Source organism: Rhamphochromis sp. 'chilingali' (assembly GCF_963969265.1).
Source record: "Rhamphochromis sp. 'chilingali' genome assembly, chromosome: 20".
Classification (NCBI taxonomy): Eukaryota; Metazoa; Chordata; class Actinopteri; order Cichliformes; family Cichlidae; genus Rhamphochromis; species Rhamphochromis sp. 'chilingali'.
The window spans coordinates 30,725,676-30,741,923 of record NC_137947.1 but is presented as its reverse complement, the minus strand read 5'-3'; the positions used below and the strand labels follow the sequence as shown (position 1 = coordinate 30,741,923).

General features: G+C 45.9%; 1 protein-coding gene across 1 annotated transcript in view; it reads right to left on the bottom strand.

Moving 5' to 3' along the window:
- The window catches only part of hectd2 (HECT domain containing 2), a 63,926-nt gene extending 47,916 nt beyond the window's left edge, over positions 1 to 16,010 (bottom strand). Inside the window, exons 1-2 of the mRNA XM_080869887.1 lie at positions 15,474 to 16,010; positions 3,750 to 3,891 (exon numbers count right to left, since the gene is read on the bottom strand). Coding sequence (XP_080726013.1) covers positions 3,750 to 3,891; positions 15,474 to 15,557 — 226 coding nt within the window. The 5' untranslated portion in view covers positions 15,558 to 16,010. The remainder of the gene's footprint in view (positions 1 to 3,749; positions 3,892 to 15,473) is intronic.
- Positions 16,011 to 16,248: the final 238 nt, after the last annotated feature.

Here is a 16,248-nt window from a genome sequence, read left to right as displayed (position 1 = left end):
AAATGAATCAACTACAAAAGCATTTAGATTGTGCTTTGTCTGCCAAAGCCAGGACTATTTAACTATTTTGAATAAAATTATCTGGATTGGAACCAAATTTGAATTGGCTCTTTTTTTCATTATGCTCCATTTCTGTCATGAAATTCTCCTCGATGAAGGAATTAGTTGTTTCATTAATGAAATCAGACAGAAATTCATAATCAAAGAGGAAACAAAGCTGCAATAAGGAGAAGAACATATTGTTAAATCTCACCTTCCATCTTCACTCCCCTGTCCCTCACCATCCTAATTATCATTGCTTTGTCAGCTCGTATATCACTGAGCGCAGGGCTGACAACAACAAGCATCCGTTGTCATGACACCTTTTGATCATAAGAGTCACATTCATCTTTTTCCTCCTTCTCTTTCTTTCTCCAGAGTTTACTTTGATGTCTCTTGATGATGGGTGAGAGAGATCTTCCCAAAGTGTTTTCAAGTGCTTTCCATTCAATCCTGCTTTCATTGCTGCAGAGGTTTCTGAACAAAGCAAGCATCAGACTGGAGATGATGTGTGCACCTTGTTTGTGAGGCAAGTTGCACAGTGATAGCTTCTTATTCAGTCACGTCACAGCAAAATATGATTGCTGGTTACCTGCTCTATGTGTGAGCACATGGCTACATGACTACTGTTTATTACAATTATGCATTTTTTTTATTCTGTTTAACTTAGTCATGCATCAAGTGGCAACCTTTGGGGCAGAAAAATGAAGTCAAGCGCTAAAAACTAGAGTAGTCACTGCAGTCAAACACCAGTGGATATGTAAACTTCTTCATTGGTCTTCCATGTACATAGTTTCCACAACTTTTTTAAGGATTCTGAGACATGGCAGCTAAAGTTCTTTGGAAATCACCGCATTGGTGCAAAAATGTTGTTTCAGTCACACTGTGACATCTTTGACATTTTTCATATTTTTAGCAAAAGAAATAGGAACATATGAGGTATTTTTGCCAGAGGCTACAAGTAAAACAGTTCCTAAAGATTCGATTTAAAATTTGTTTTTTATTTATTTTTTTGCTATATTGTCTGTTAAGTTAGCTACCTTTTTATATCTGATTGTTTCAACAGACACTTCTCTGAAACTGATCACGTACCAGGCTGGGACTGAAAACGAGTGCAAAAGCAGCCAAAGTCCAAAGAAGGACTTTGAAAGACCTGCAGAAGCCTCGAGAACTGTTACTCAAGACGACTTTAAAAAATGACGAGAAAGCTCACCGGAAGTACATACAAAGAAAATAGTGGTGGTTCAAGACTTTTGCACTTCGTTCAACCAATTTAGCCATTTTATATATTTACTGCATTGAGTCATATCACGCTGCAGTGGAACAGTGTTCCTTCTGAGACCAAACTCCACTTTTATTTTGACAAATCTCTACAAAAACCCGTAACACGTTACAGATGAAGTAGCAAATTGTGGTGATTATCCAGCAGGCTGGCCGACTGTAACGGGCCCGAGGAATGCAACAATATTTCATGTGTGTGTCTTGATGGTTTTCACTTTCATATGGTTTTGATTTGGGGCGGAGGTTTGTATAATTATTCTGGCATCAGTAGCCGTGGTGACAAAGTGGGCTGGTGGGTGCTCCGCCGGGTCTCTGTTCTCACGCGGCATTTAAAAACAACCACGCCTTTAACAGGAAGCAGCATCCCCTTTACCGTCAAAACACTCACAATGAAAAAATAATTAAAGCCACGCAGAAAAGCTCGCAATCTGATAACTGCAATGCTAATTTAATAAGAGAAACTAAAAACCTTATCTAAACACATTTTTTATGCCACTTGCCCAAAAATGCTTCACGTGCAGGAGAACAAACCATTTGTAATTATTACTTGTTTCCAGCTCTTGAGTCTAAGTGACTTGAGCTTCAACTGTGAGTCAGCTGAGATCTGAATCACCCCTTAAAAATGTCTGTAAGTGTCTCGTTATTAGTGAAGGCGTCTGATCTTCTCACACTGCGGGATGTTGAAATCCACAGCCGCACAGCTTTTTCTCTTCTTCTTCCTTTTCAAAGCTTTTCATTTCAGAGTAGCGATGTCATCATTTGCAGGCAGCATAAACAGAGTGTGAGTGCATACATCAAGCACACTGTAAACAGAGGAAGTAACACATCATTACATCGCAGACGAGGACGGGGATCGGTGCTTCCAAGAGAGCAAAGAGGCGGCGAACAATATTACAAAACACTGAGCAGCTTTACTGCTTTGGAATGAAGCAGTGCCGATTCAGACGACAGGAAGTCGGAGCAAAGCTTGTTGCACAAGTAGAAGTAAAAAAGCCACAAGTTCAATTTGACTAAAGATGCTAAAGGCAAAGTGTTTCCATCTACACATTTAAAACCACAGAGAAGCCTCACAATTGCTTTTATGGTGAAGAACCTAAACATCAAAAGCTCTAAGAGTTTCAATGTTTTTTGCAGTAAAGTAGTGCATTTTGCACGTAATCAAATATTTAAAGTGCTTCTGGAAGCAAGTCTCAAAACTTAATCCTATCTAAATATGCCAGCAGAAAGCCAAACCTTTCATATCAATGCCAACACTTCAGAGGTTTGGCACCTTTGCCCCTAAATCAGGTTTTAAATACTTTATTCCATTTGCAGCAGCAGCATCAAACTGTGCATGCACATAGTTTCACAACATCACACCATCTTCATCGTTTGGGTTTGTGAGTGTCATATCTCTTGATCTCTGTATGATGTCTATGGTAAAGTTCTTATTATGTCAGTTCAAATATTTTTCATTAATATGAATCAGTTGTCACAGTGTCTGCGGCACAGTGGTGCAGTGCGAATGGTTGTGTGTCTGTGTTTTCCCAATGACAGCTCAACAGTCTAATTCTGCTGGAACGCTTCAGCATTATTGCAGTAACTTAGATGCACATTACACGTTTTTTTAAGTCTGGCTTAAAATAATGTAAAAAAAATCAATGGAAAAAAGGGAGAATGCAACAAATAACTCCAAATAATTCTCCTATTTAAATCCTTTTAGCGTTTGGGTTTACAGAGCAGTGCTTCTCCAGTCAGGTTCTTTCAACAGGCAGATTTTGCCAAAACAGTTTTAATTCGCTCCTGGCTGCTGATGGGCCCGTGTCCCCTTTTCGGGCTGTGCCCGGGCCCTATGGACTAAGGCCCAGCCACCAGACGCTCGCGTTCGGCCCCCTTCCCGGGCCTGACTCCAGGGCGGGGCCCCGGTAACTCTATCCCGGGAAGGGTGAACTGTTCCCTTGGTGTTCTACTCATAGGGTTCTTCTGAATCGCTCTTTGTCTGGTCCCTCACTCAGGACCAGTTTGCCATGGGAGACCCTGCCAGGTGGCAAAAGCCCCCAGACAACAAAGCCCCTGGGATCCCTGCAACACACAAACCTCTCCACCACAATAAGGCAAGTCTGGGCTTCTCTTCTTAGGCTGCTGCCCACGTGACCCGAGCCTGCTAAGCGGAAGAAGATGGATGGATCGAGTTTTTTTTAACTGTTTTTTAAATTATTTTTTATTTTTACTCATAATGTTTTATGAATGCTAGCTCGAGTCCGGTGTCATTTCCTGAAAGCCAAAGCTCTAATCTGGTCCTGGACCAAAGGCACGAACACAGAATGGAGGATAGAGACAGCATTTTGGGAAATTTGATTAAATTTCCTTTTTCGATGTGCAAAGAAAGACAGAAAAGGGGCAAAACCACTCTGTTTGCTGAAATAATAATAAGTTGTGTCTGAACTCACCGTGTCTGAGTCCGTGGTTACCGGTCAAGTTGCCCATGATGCCACCAGCCAGTCCACGTCCAGCCATGTCCCTCCTCTGGCTGAGCGTGGAGATGAAGGTGCCCAGAGATGGAAAAGGCTGCTTGGCTCCTCGCCCCAAACCCTACCACACAAAAACATGATCATGAAGACGAGTGGAAAGAAAGTTTTTTTGCATGCACGCACAACAGACCAGTTATCTCCTCCTTTGTTTTATCTTTTTGAACCGCTGCAAAGTCCTGAAGTCTCAAATGCTTCAGTCTGTAACTCCATAATCAACGTCACCAGTCTACCTTGAGAGAAACGTGAAGAATCAAAGTGGAGATGCCAGCTTTAGTGAGAGACTACCGGACATGACTTCAGCTACACACACAAACCTTTACTCCAAAACTTTATGGAAAACCAGCTCTGTTTATTTTCCGAGATCCAATCACATACAAACTAAAACAGAACTATGGAGCCCTTTAAAACCAGACACAACCTCCATCTTCTCTCCTTTTTTCTATCTCTTCTAGATGATCCAGGTTAGGACTTCAACTCGATTGTGAACATTTTAAGCCCAGATTTCACCCATAACACCAAGAAACCAGCACTTAGTGGTGCTCTAGCTCTTGAGTCAGAACCTCTATGTCACAGGCTGGGTCTCTGACCCAGCGCTCTGAGTTCATGTTTGTATTTGTCTCATTTTGTTATGTGATTTAGTTTGTGTTATTTCCTATCTGCCTTTAGTTTAGGCAGTTATTGTTCCTGGGTTTTCTATGTTTTGGGGTTTTGTATTTATTCATCACATATTAGGTCTGTTAAGTTGTGTTGTCATGTTTTAGTTTTAGTATTTCCTGTTTTATTCTGACAATGTCATGTGTTCTTTGTTTATTGTATTTAGCTTTCCTCTCCTGGTCCTGTCATTAGGTTTATGTCTGTCAGCTGTTTCTCCCATGTGTCTCCACCTCCCCTGATCACCTCATGTATGTATTTAAGCCCTTTGTTTTCTGCATGCCATTGTCAGGTCGTCTGCTCATCCATGTCTCATCCCCAGGTACCCATGTCAGTTCACTATGGTTAAGCTTTTTCATGTTTTGTTATTAGTTCACCCAGTTTAGGTTATTGTTTAGTTTTCACCGATGCCCGATTATTTTTACCCTCATTGCTAGCCTCAATAAACGGCTTGTTTTGTTTATCCACACTACGTTTTGGTCTGCGTTTGAGTCCTCCTCTGCAACACATACGGTCTGCCCCAGCCAGACCGTGACAGTACGACCTGACCACTATGGACTCAGCAGACCGCGAGCTTTACGAGCGTCGGGAGGCAGCCTTCGCCCAGCTGGAGGAGGAGCTCCGCTGGAAGCCGTGGCGTACCCCCGACTACGAGCGCATTTTCCACGGGACTCGGCTAGCTCTCGGAGGTCCCAAGAGCTGCCGAAAGTCCCTGCCTGTTGCGCTGCCTGCATCTAAGCCTCGCTCGCTTCAGGTGGGAGTCCTCCGTGTGGCTTCAGGCGCTCACGCTCCAGCCTCGGTGTCTCCGTTCTGTGCACCGGGGGCTCAGTCGCTCGCTCCGCCGGCTTCCTCCACTCGAAGGAAGCAGCGCGCCCGTCGCCATAAACTGGACAATGCCGAGCTCACGGTGGTGAGTAACAATGACTATTACCCTCACGACCCGTCTGATGCTAACAACATTCGGCTCACTTCCGATCCATGGGGAATTTCCCTTATGGATGACGACGTGGACTGGGAGGATCCGTTTTGTTTTACTCCCTCTACACAGGGAGGGATGAAAGACAATTCCCGCTCGCCTAAGCCTGCACATAGGGTTAAAGGACAGACTGTTAATTACGTTACCAGGACAAACACACTCAGTTCCACTTCCGTCTGTTCAGGTTCTGTCAGTTCAGGTTTTGTTAAGTCTGGTTCAGTCATCCCCAAGTCAGCTCACTCTACAACTGTTAACCCAAGGATTTCGAAAACTATTAACCCAAGGACTGCTAATACTAAGACTGCTAAACATGAAGTGGACGGCGGATTCATTTTTGCTAGGTCTGTTTTTGTCGACCCAATACATATTAACCCTAAGCCTGCCGTTTCTAAGACTGTTTTTTCTGAGCTTGCTCCTTTGCCTGTTCGTGTTTCTGCTGCCAGGGCAGCTCGGGCCCAGCGTACCCCTGCACCCGAACCAGTTCCTCGGGTGAGGGAGTCTGAGGCCCAGCTGGTCCCTGCTCTGGTTTCCAGGCCAGCTGAGGCTCTGTCCGTTTCTGCACCCGTACCAGCTCCTCGGGTGGGAAGGGCAGTTGCCCAGCCGTTGCCGGTGCCTGTCCCGGCTTCCGGGGTGAGGGGGGCTGTGAACCAGTCCACCCCTGCACCCATGCCGGTCCCCAGGGTGAGGTCAGCCAGGATACAGCCCGTCTCCGCACCCGTACCTACTCCTCGGGTGGGAGTGGCTAGTGTCCAGCAGGTGCCTGCACCCGTTCCTGTTTCTACTGAAGGCTCAGGAGAATTCAGTCCGCAACCAACACCACCATCACTACTGCATGCTTTTCAGTCTATAGCTCAGTCATTAGCTCTGTTAGCAGCCCAGTCAATAGTTCATTTTCCTGTGTTTCCGTTAGCTCAGCCCTTAGCCCACTGTGCAGCTCAGCCAGCTCCCCATTGTTCAGCTCAGTCATTCGCTCCATCACCTGCTCAACCTTCTGTCCAGCCGGTGGTCTCTACACCTGCTGGTCATGCTTCGTCTGCTGGAGGTTCAGGAGAATCCACCCAGCTTCATGCCTCGTTTGCTGGAGGTTCAGGTGAACCCAGCCAGCTTCATGCTTCGTTTGCTGGAGGTTCAGGAGAACCCAGCCAGCTTCATGCTTCGTCTGCTGGGGGTTCAGGAGAATCCAGCCAGCTTCATGCTTCGTTTGCTGGAGGTTCAGGAGAACCCAGCCAGCTTCATGCTTCGTCTGCTGGAGGTTCAGGAGAACCCAGCCAGCTTCATGCTTCGTCTGCTGGAGGTTCAGGAGAACCCAGCCAGCTTCAAGTTTCGTCTGCTGGGGGTTCGGGTGAACCCAGCCGGCTTCAAGTTTCGTCTGCTGGAGGGCCCGAGGAGCCCATCCAGCCTCATGCCTCGTCAGCTGGAGGGCCCGAGGAGCCCATCCAGCCTCATGCCACGTCAGCTGGAGGGCCCGAGGAGCCCGTCCAGCCTCATGCCTCGTCTGCTGGAGGGCCTGAGGAGCCCGTCCAGCCTCATGCCTCATCAGCTGGAGGGCCCGAGGAGCCCGTCCAGCCTCATGCCTCGTCAGCTGGAGGGCCCGAGGAGCCCGTCCAGCCTCATGCCTCGTCAGCTGGGGGTTCAGGAGAACCGCACCAGCCTCATGCCACGTCAGCTGGGGGTTCAGGAGAACCGCACCAGCCTCAAGCCACGTCAGCTGGGGGGCCCGAGGAGCCCGTCCAGCCACCTTCAGATTCTGCTTCTGTTTCGCCTGCTGCAGCTCCAGCCTGTGCTTCGCCTGCTGCAGCTCCAGCCTGTGCTTCGCCTGCTGTGGCTTCATCAGAGCCTTCGTCTTCGCCTGGTGCGGCTTCATCAGAGCCTTCGTCTTCGCCTGGTGCGGCTTCATCAGAGCCTTCGTCTTCGCCTGGTCCGGCTTCATCAGAGTCTTCGTCTTCGCCTGGTCCGGCTTCATCAGAGTCTTCATCTACGCCTGGTCCGGCTTCGTCAGAGTCTTCATCTACGCCTGGTCCGGCTTCGGCCTCTGCTCCTGCTTCTGCCTCACCTGGTCCGGCCTCAGCTTCTGCCTCGCCTGGTTCGGCCTCATCCGAGTCTTCCTCGGCTTCTGCTTCTGCCTCGCCTGGTCCGGCCTCTGCTACGCCTGGTCCAGCCTCTGCTTCAGCGTCGCCTGGTCCTACGGCTGTTATGCCGCCGCCCAAGCCTCGCTCTGCACCTGGGAATCTTCGGCCACCTGCTGGACGTCACCGCCGTCGAGGTCGGCCACCTGAACTGTTTCTACGCCGTTGCCGTCCACACGGTCGGCCACCTGAACTGTTTCTACGCCGTTGCCGTCCGCACGGTCGGCCCCCTGAACGGTTTCCATGTCGCCACCATTGCCGTCCGCACGGACGGCCCCCGGAACTGTTCGACCATGGACTTCTGTGCCGTCGGCCTCCGGGCCGGCCCCCTGATCACATGAACTATGATTTTCTGGACCGTCACCCTCCGGGTCGGCCCCCTGAGGAGTCATGAACTGTTCCCTGTGCTCCTGTGATTTTGATGGACATTTTGGTTTTTTTGGCCTTGTTTCTGGCCCTCCGTCCTGGACCCCCACCGCCCGCCCTTGGTGGGTTGTTTTTGGTTTTGTTTTTCGAGGTTTTGGGCGTCTGGAATCCGCCCTTGAGGGGGGGGGGCTCTGTCACAGGCTGGGTCTCTGACCCAGCGCTCTGAGTTCATGTTTGTATTTGTCTCATTTTGTTATGTGATTTAGTTTGTGTTATTTCCTATCTGCCTTTAGTTTAGGCAGTTATTGTTCCTGGGTTTTCTATGTTTTGGGGGTTTGTATTTATTCATCACATATTAGGTCTGTTAAGTTGTGTTGTCATGTTTTAGTTTTAGTATTTCCTGTTTTATTCTGACAATGTCATGTGTTCTTTGTTTATTGTATTTAGCTTTCCTCTCCTGGTCCTGTCATTAGGTTTATGTCTGTCAGCTGTTTCCCCCATGTGTCTCCACCTCCCCTGATCACCTCATGTATGTATTTAAGCCCTTTGTTTTCTGCATGCCATTGTCAGGTCGTCTGCTCATCCATGTCTCATCCCCAGGTACCCATGTCAGTTCACTATGGTTAAGCTTTTTCATGTTTTGTTATTAGTTCACCCAGTTTAGGTTATTGTTTAGTTTTCACCGATGCCCGATTATTTTTACCCTCATTGCTAGCCTCAAACGGCTTGTTTTGTTTATCCACACTACGTTTTGGTCTGCGTTTGAGTCCTCCTCTGCAACACATACGGTCTGCCCCAGCCAGACCGTGACACTCTAAATGAAATCAGGTTTTCAGCTGCATGAACAGACAATGACAACATGACCTGAACCGAATGAATGAACTTAATATTCACTCAGTCTTCTCTGTGATGAATCACACTTCTAATCTTTTTGGTATTTGATGAGTTTTAGGTGTCTGTGAACCACAAGTGCAATGAGAAAAATGTGGTAACAAGATGAGAAGATTGATGAGAAAGCATGTTGAAAAGAGAGAGCAGGAAAGAAGGATAAGTGAGGGAAAGTGAAGTAATGCAGAAAAGATGGGAGAAAGTGGGGGAAAATGAAGGAGGATATGAGACAGGAAGTCAGTGAAGAAATGGAAATGAAAGAACAGATGGAGAGAACAGATCGTAGAGGAGGCTTGAGAGGTGGAAGGAAGAGGAGGTGGGGAGTTCAACAGATGCACAGCAGCCGCTCATGACAGCCGCAAACACACCACGCTCTCTCTCTCATACACACACATACACACACACACACACACAGCAGCAGCACCAGCAGTGTTGTGTTCAGGTGATGGAACGGGAAGACAGTTAATCATCCATTCAAAATGAATCAGTTTCAAAAGAAATGAGACCCTGAGGGATATTGTGAACAGAATTTTAGCCCTTTTAGCCCTGACGACAGCCCACACACACACACACACACACACACACACACACACACACACACACACACACACACACACACACACACACACACACACACACAGTTGTTTTTCCATGTTATTTTCTCTAAAGCACTAAAAAGAACAGAAAAACAGTCAGGTACATGCTACATTTTCAAAAAAAGAACAGATTACGATGATGGCATAGACGATCAGCCACATAATTAAAACCACCTGTCTCATTTTGTATGTGTCTCTCTTGTGCTACTGAGGCAGCTTACAGTCCTGTGGGCTGTGGGTGAGGCCTGTAATGCGTGGGGTGTGCTTTCGTTCATGCAGAAACCTCCAGGCTGAAAAACAAAGCCAAAGTGGGAGTGCCAGTAGCTGCAGTTCCTCTAACGTCCACTTGAGGCTGCTTCCAAAGTCAGTCCCAATAGACCCCAACGTAAAATTACCCAACTTCACAGTAGATATACATACGTTTACGGTCTTACACACACAGAAAAATGCTCTCTGGTCTCTATGAATAGTTTCCCCATTCATCACAACTGGGTAGTAGTTCAAATTTTTATAACTAGTCCATTTGAACAGGCTCAAAGTTAGGAGGTCTTCTTAATGCACACTGAATTGTAACAAGGTGATTCACCCAGCAGTGCTTTTAATGTTGTGGCTCATTTGTGTATGTGCAGTCTTATGTGTCACACGTCACGCAGAATACAAATAGTACAACAGATACACACACACACACACACACACACACACACACACACACACACACACACACACACACACACACACACACACACGAGCCGACACGTGCCCTTTCATCTCATCTCTCAGCTCAGACGTTCCACAGTGTTAATGAGATGCAACAGGTTTTTCACTCAAATCAGATCAAACACTTTTTGAAAACCCAGAATTAATGCAGGAATACAAAAGCAGACACTGAAATCATTCAATAAATCACATGTCGAAGAAGATTCTCATTACTTCAAATTAAAGTGCATTTAAATTTCACTCAGTGCAGGCAGTAAAGCAGTTGCTCCATCTGAGTTCGTTAAATCGCCACAGGTTGAGAAATTCTGCAAAAAGCGTTTAATGCACAGCTTTCTAACTCGTTGGCTTTTCTTCTTGAGACTCTGCGAGCCTGACATTTGGTGTTTTAACTACAGCTGTTTAAGGACATTTCCACAAAAGTCAGGATATACATGTTTCCTCAGTATTGAATGTTTTTATTTTGAATTTTTTTGCAAACTTACATTCAGACTCATACAGCTATTTGACAACAAAACCAGTATTTAACATCCAAATAATCACAGCAGATCTCTCTTGGAGATTGGGGCGATCACGGCTCAAGAGTTGGGAGTTCGCCTTGTAATCGAAAGGTCGAGCCCCGGCTTGGACAGTCTCTGTCATTGTGTCCTTGGGCAAGACACTTCACCCGTTGCCTACTGGTGGTGGTCAGAGGGCCTGGCAGCAGTGTCCTGCAGCCTGCAAAGGGGTGGCTGTGGCTACAATGTAGCTTGTATTGCTGTCTCTTGTCATCTTGTCCCTATTGTAAGGACTCTATCTTATATATCTTCAGAGGACAATTTGGTGTTAAAAAGTTTTTAAAAACAGATACTGATATGCATTTACTTAAATCTTTTGAAAGGTTCCTTTAGACCTATTTTCCCCTTTAATTAGCAGCAAACCCCAATAACGCTGCAAGCCTGACTGCTCGTCACTGCTTTTGTGCCCACAATCAAAAACGATCTTAAGCTAAAGGTGGAGGTGGGTTGCAAAGCAGCCGGCAGATGGGCAAGAACTGCGGGCAAGCTAAAGCAGCCTAAGTAACACAGCCGACATGCAGTTTGTGATATGTAGAAAGGTATCAGCTGAGCCATCATGATGTGGGTTGGCACTGTCACGCTCAGCCACAATCCCAGTAAATCTCAGGGGCTGGGATTGTGGCTGAGCTTGACGTTGATGTCTGAACTAACATGTTTGATTTGGAACTGTCATATTACCATCCCATAACTGTGACCAACAACGACACTGTTGAGATATTTTATACATTTTTTACTTGCATTTATTATCATTTATCAGCTCAGCTGGTTTCCATTAAGAACATTTTTATTGATAAATGTTCATGAAATTAATGACACTGACATCAGTTTGCTGTATATATGGTATATATGCTGTATATAAGTATATTTGCTTTATAAATGGTGCTAATTAGTGCACTAAAAAGCCAAACTAAGATGCTAAATATCGACATGCTGCCACGGTGTTGAAGACCTCACAGAGCCCGAAGCGCCGCTGTAAACTTCTTCGTTCTCTTCATGCAGAGCTGCTTTCCTGCATCACTCCCTTAGAAGTGATGTGTGTATAATTACAGTCCTCTCCCAGTGAAGCCACATCACTCACTCTTTCATCATCGCCACAGGCCTGCCCACGCCAGCTGATTGACAGGTGATGTCCGGGAAAGCGTGCAGCATAAACAACTCGATCAAGGAAATGAGGCTGTCAACAAATCATTCCTGCTCAAGTTTTCTCGATAACTAGATCCCGCTTCACATCTGACAATAATTAAACGGCTTTAGCAGCAGTCTTGTGATTTCCGTCGTGTCCGGCTCTGCTCAGTCATTTAGTCTGAGAGGAAATGCTGTCATCCAGAGAGAAACCACGCCACGAAGAGCTCAGCGTCTGACTGTGTCTCACACACTCTGCTCAGCCTCTCCTCTGTCAGCTGCTCATCTCTAATCAGATCGAATATGCTGTATATAAACGTGAAGCACTGTCTTTACACCAGCTATAGATGCTTCAGTTCACGATCTCATCCAGCAGATTGACCTGCAGCTGATGTACAGTCTGCTTCCTGAACACAAAGACTCAACAGTCTGTTAGAAATGGTTTCCAAATACACAGACATTATTCCTCATCAAGTTTGAGTAAGCACGGCTTAATGATGCCAGATCTGGCTGAGTTTTGGAAGCACAGCACCAGATGTGAGTCTGACTCTGGATCCCAGATTTAAACTTGTGTTCAAGTCAGCTGGTTTGGGTTGATTTAGGCTGAAATCAGCTCCAATGAGCAGCCAACATTTATCCGAGATGGCTCACAGAATCAGTGAGCTCATTCTGGTGCATCATCATCAGCATCATCACCACAAGTCTGGCATCAGTTTGGAGACCGGTCATGGCAAAATAAAGCAAGCATTAGTCCCGTTAGGATTTTTCACCAAGCGCCAATATCTGGGGCTGAAGAAAAACTCCCCAAACCACTGATAGAGTAGCCCAGTACTGCCTGGCTCTTTTTTTTGGTTTAGTAATCGTGCACAGTTCCCAGGAGCCTCGTTATTTAGTACCACCTTGCTGGAGATGTGAAGCGAGCTGAGATTATACCAAAAAGTGACGTGAAACACTGCAGGTTACACCAGGGTCACGTGCTCTGATGATCAGTCCTGCTTATACTGAGGACGCGCTGTCTGCAGTGGCAAAGCAAATAAAGTTGAGCTCTTTCTTTAAGATGCAGAAATCAGATGTGCACTGCGTGTTCAAAGAGAACCTGAAGCTCATCTCAGAGCCGGCGTGTTGTGTTCAAAGTCAAAGGAAAGCCCCGATGTCACCCTGGACAGGGGACTAAAGGGAAACTAGGGGAACACCAAGAGTTTCTGTGGAGTTCTGAGTTTAGTCTGAAGCTGAGATGAACACAAACACAGACACACTCACTGAAGCACTGCTGCTCTTTCAATTTCTAGCGAGCTGTCAGCGAAGATTCAGTTAGCACGCTGGCTGTTTGCTGTGGATAAACACGAATGTCACCCAGGCAATCTGTACAAAAAATCATTTCTGTCTGATAAACATTCTTATATTTGGAGTTATTTTCTCCTCCAAACTGGGAATCTCATCTTCAAATCCACATGTAATTCATTTTAAACTGAATTCCCTGGTTATGGATTATCATGGATGGATTAGATGAACGCGAGCCAGGTCTGTCAAAGGCATTCTCGGAAAGTCATCTTCAAATCAAATCGCACTCAGCTTGTGCCACTTAATTTATGCTTCAAGGCTTTTCTTAATAGGCTAATCAGCAGGTACTTGAAACATGTTGCCATGGCAATGATCAACAGAGAAAACATGAAAGAATAAAGGGCCAGGGCTAGCTGCTTACCAGCGGCTGAACTGCTAAACAAAGACAAAGGAGACTGTCCAACATCAAAATAATCGTGGATGGCGTCAGATGGATGATGGAAATGCTCAAATATAACCATGTGGCTACAGCATATCTACAGAGATGCTACTGTGAAAGTTTGTGTGGAGTGGAACCATATAAATGGAAGTCTATCAAAGATTTTTTTAAACCTGGAAGCAAAGCGTTTAAGAATTCCCTGAGCCGAGAACTAAGCCAGCTCCAGGACAAACCTGGGAGAACAGGAGGAGCGTCCACCTGTGAGCTCCCAGTGCTAAACCCTGAAGCACCATCCCACAGTGACATGAAAAAAAATTCAGAGAAACTATTTTTATTTCAATCTCAATATAACAATTAACACAAGGCTCATCTTCTGTGTGTGACACAGTCATATTCTAACAACTTGTAACACATGTAAAAGTCGAGTTTCTATTTAGTCAAGGAATTAAAACCTTTAAACCGGCTTTATTTCAGATTTGGCTGATTTTATATGCAATAACTCACAGTTGAAATACTTTCAGAGAAAAACAGCAGAACCCAACAATCAAAGCTTGAAACCCAAAAAAATGTTTGTCATGAATCTGCTGAGTCAGGTTTTACTTGACTTAAGTAACCAGACCATCAGCTCATCAAACTCTTGGAGGTCTGGAAAAAGTCTTCCAGATAATAACATGCTTTCTCATCATCGGGCAACTCTCAGAAACAAGAATTCTGGATCAGGTAAAAAAAAAAAAAAAACAGGGAGCACCAGCTGCCTTCAATTGGTCTGTTTTTACTGGTGGGTAAAACAATGGCAGCCACTGTCTCCAGGAGCTGTTTCTCCAAACTTGAAGCCTGAATCTTTTCAGCTCGCACTGAGCCTAAGCAGCCAGAAAACTTCTGAAGAAGAATCAGAATCAGTCAGGCCAAAGCCCCGGAGAGAAAAAGCGCATGCGGCCACTTTATGGCATTTCCAGACAGAGTGGGTCTCAGCAGTTACAGACTGTTTATTAGCCCCGAACCTTCTGATCTGCACATTCCTGCTCCCTGACACAATGTAGATGACATCAACCGAGCAGCCAGCGAGCCCGCCAGTCTGCTCCAAAGTGACACAGAGAACCAAACCGAAAACAACGCCGGTGAAAAGCCCAACAAGCGAGGCGAGCGCCCGGCTCTGTGTTCGAATGATTACATCACTGCTGGAGAACTGGAGTCAGGCATCATTATGTAAGGCAGGGGCATCACTTTTTCCAAAAAGCAACAAAAGTGCAGTCTTTTATTTATTTTTTTTGTTAAATGTCACTTTTCTATCTGTTCAGGAAGTTTAGGGGACTTTACACAAGTTCAAATCCATGTACCCGATTCCTGAAGTACAAACAGTGAAGATTTTTGTCTTATTACAAAATGATTTTGGATCAAGTGGAATGTGAAACTGCATTAAAAAAGATGCACGCTGAGAGACTCATGCAGTGATGACCTGCAGTAAAATCCTTTGCTCTAATTACCGTGGTTTGTGTTGCATAACGTTTTTTTATTATTTCTTAGAACACGAAACGCCTGATATCTATTATTACACAGTAAAACTCAAACAATCAGTTCTGAATGTAACAGTATGGGCACACAGACCCCAGTGCGGTTCCTGAACCTGCACCAGTTGCAAAGATGAATGCTTCCTAAAAACCTGTCATTGGTTTGCTTTTTAAAGCACATGCATGAAAAACCTTACCCTGAATTCATATATTGTCTTTTTCAAACGGGATAATGATGTCTAACATTTCTACCTGTAATGTTCAAACATTGCTTATTTTTTTATAACTTTTCAAATATGCCTCCTTATCACCAGAACAACCAGTAGCACCTGAAACATGTTTTCTGTACAACAAACAGAAAGGGATGACAGGGATCGCTCTGTTGTGGAATAGATAAAGATAAAAGGCGGGTTTCTTACAGCAGGAGGGGAGCTGTTGTAAATTGGTGGGAGCCTCTCTCTCTCCCTCTCAACTCCTGACAGCGCAGAATGTTCTCCATCCATCCTCTGAGCGTGGAAGAGTGGAAACGTTGTTTTGCGTTTTTCCCCGTCCCCTGGAAAGACTCACTCCTCTACAGCCTCTGTGCTGCTGTTGGTCACAGGGCTGCACATGTTTTTAACCAGAGCCAGCTCTGACCCCGAGTCCCCCGGCTGCCTGCTCGCTCTGCTCCGTTATTTCACAAAAATCAGGAAGACTCACATCCTACGAGAAACGGAGTGAAATCTACCTTCGTCGGACAGGTGGGCTTTCCGTTACGCGCACAGCCTGACGCGTAAACGTCTCCAAAAGCGGCGCGTAAAGTCTCCGATGTACTTTAAAAAGCACGAAGCAGTCTTGGTTTTAAATTAAGTTTTTTTCCTAAACTTTGGGGCGAGTTTCTACCCGCTTCTTCTTCTCTTTCTCTCCCTCTCTGCGTCGTCTGACGGGGAGGCAGCACAGCTGCGGGCCGGCGCCATGTTTGGAGAAGGAGGAGGAGGCGCCTGGAGAGCACAGCTTCTCTCTCTCTCTCTCTCTCTCTCTCTCTCTCTCTCTCACTCACACACACACACACACACACACACACACACACACACACACAGACACACACACACACACACACACACACGGGAGAGAGAGAGCTAGAGAGAGGAGGAAATAACGGCAGACAGTGGGCAACATGAGCTTTAGAAGAGAGAACGAAAGAACCTTTGTAAG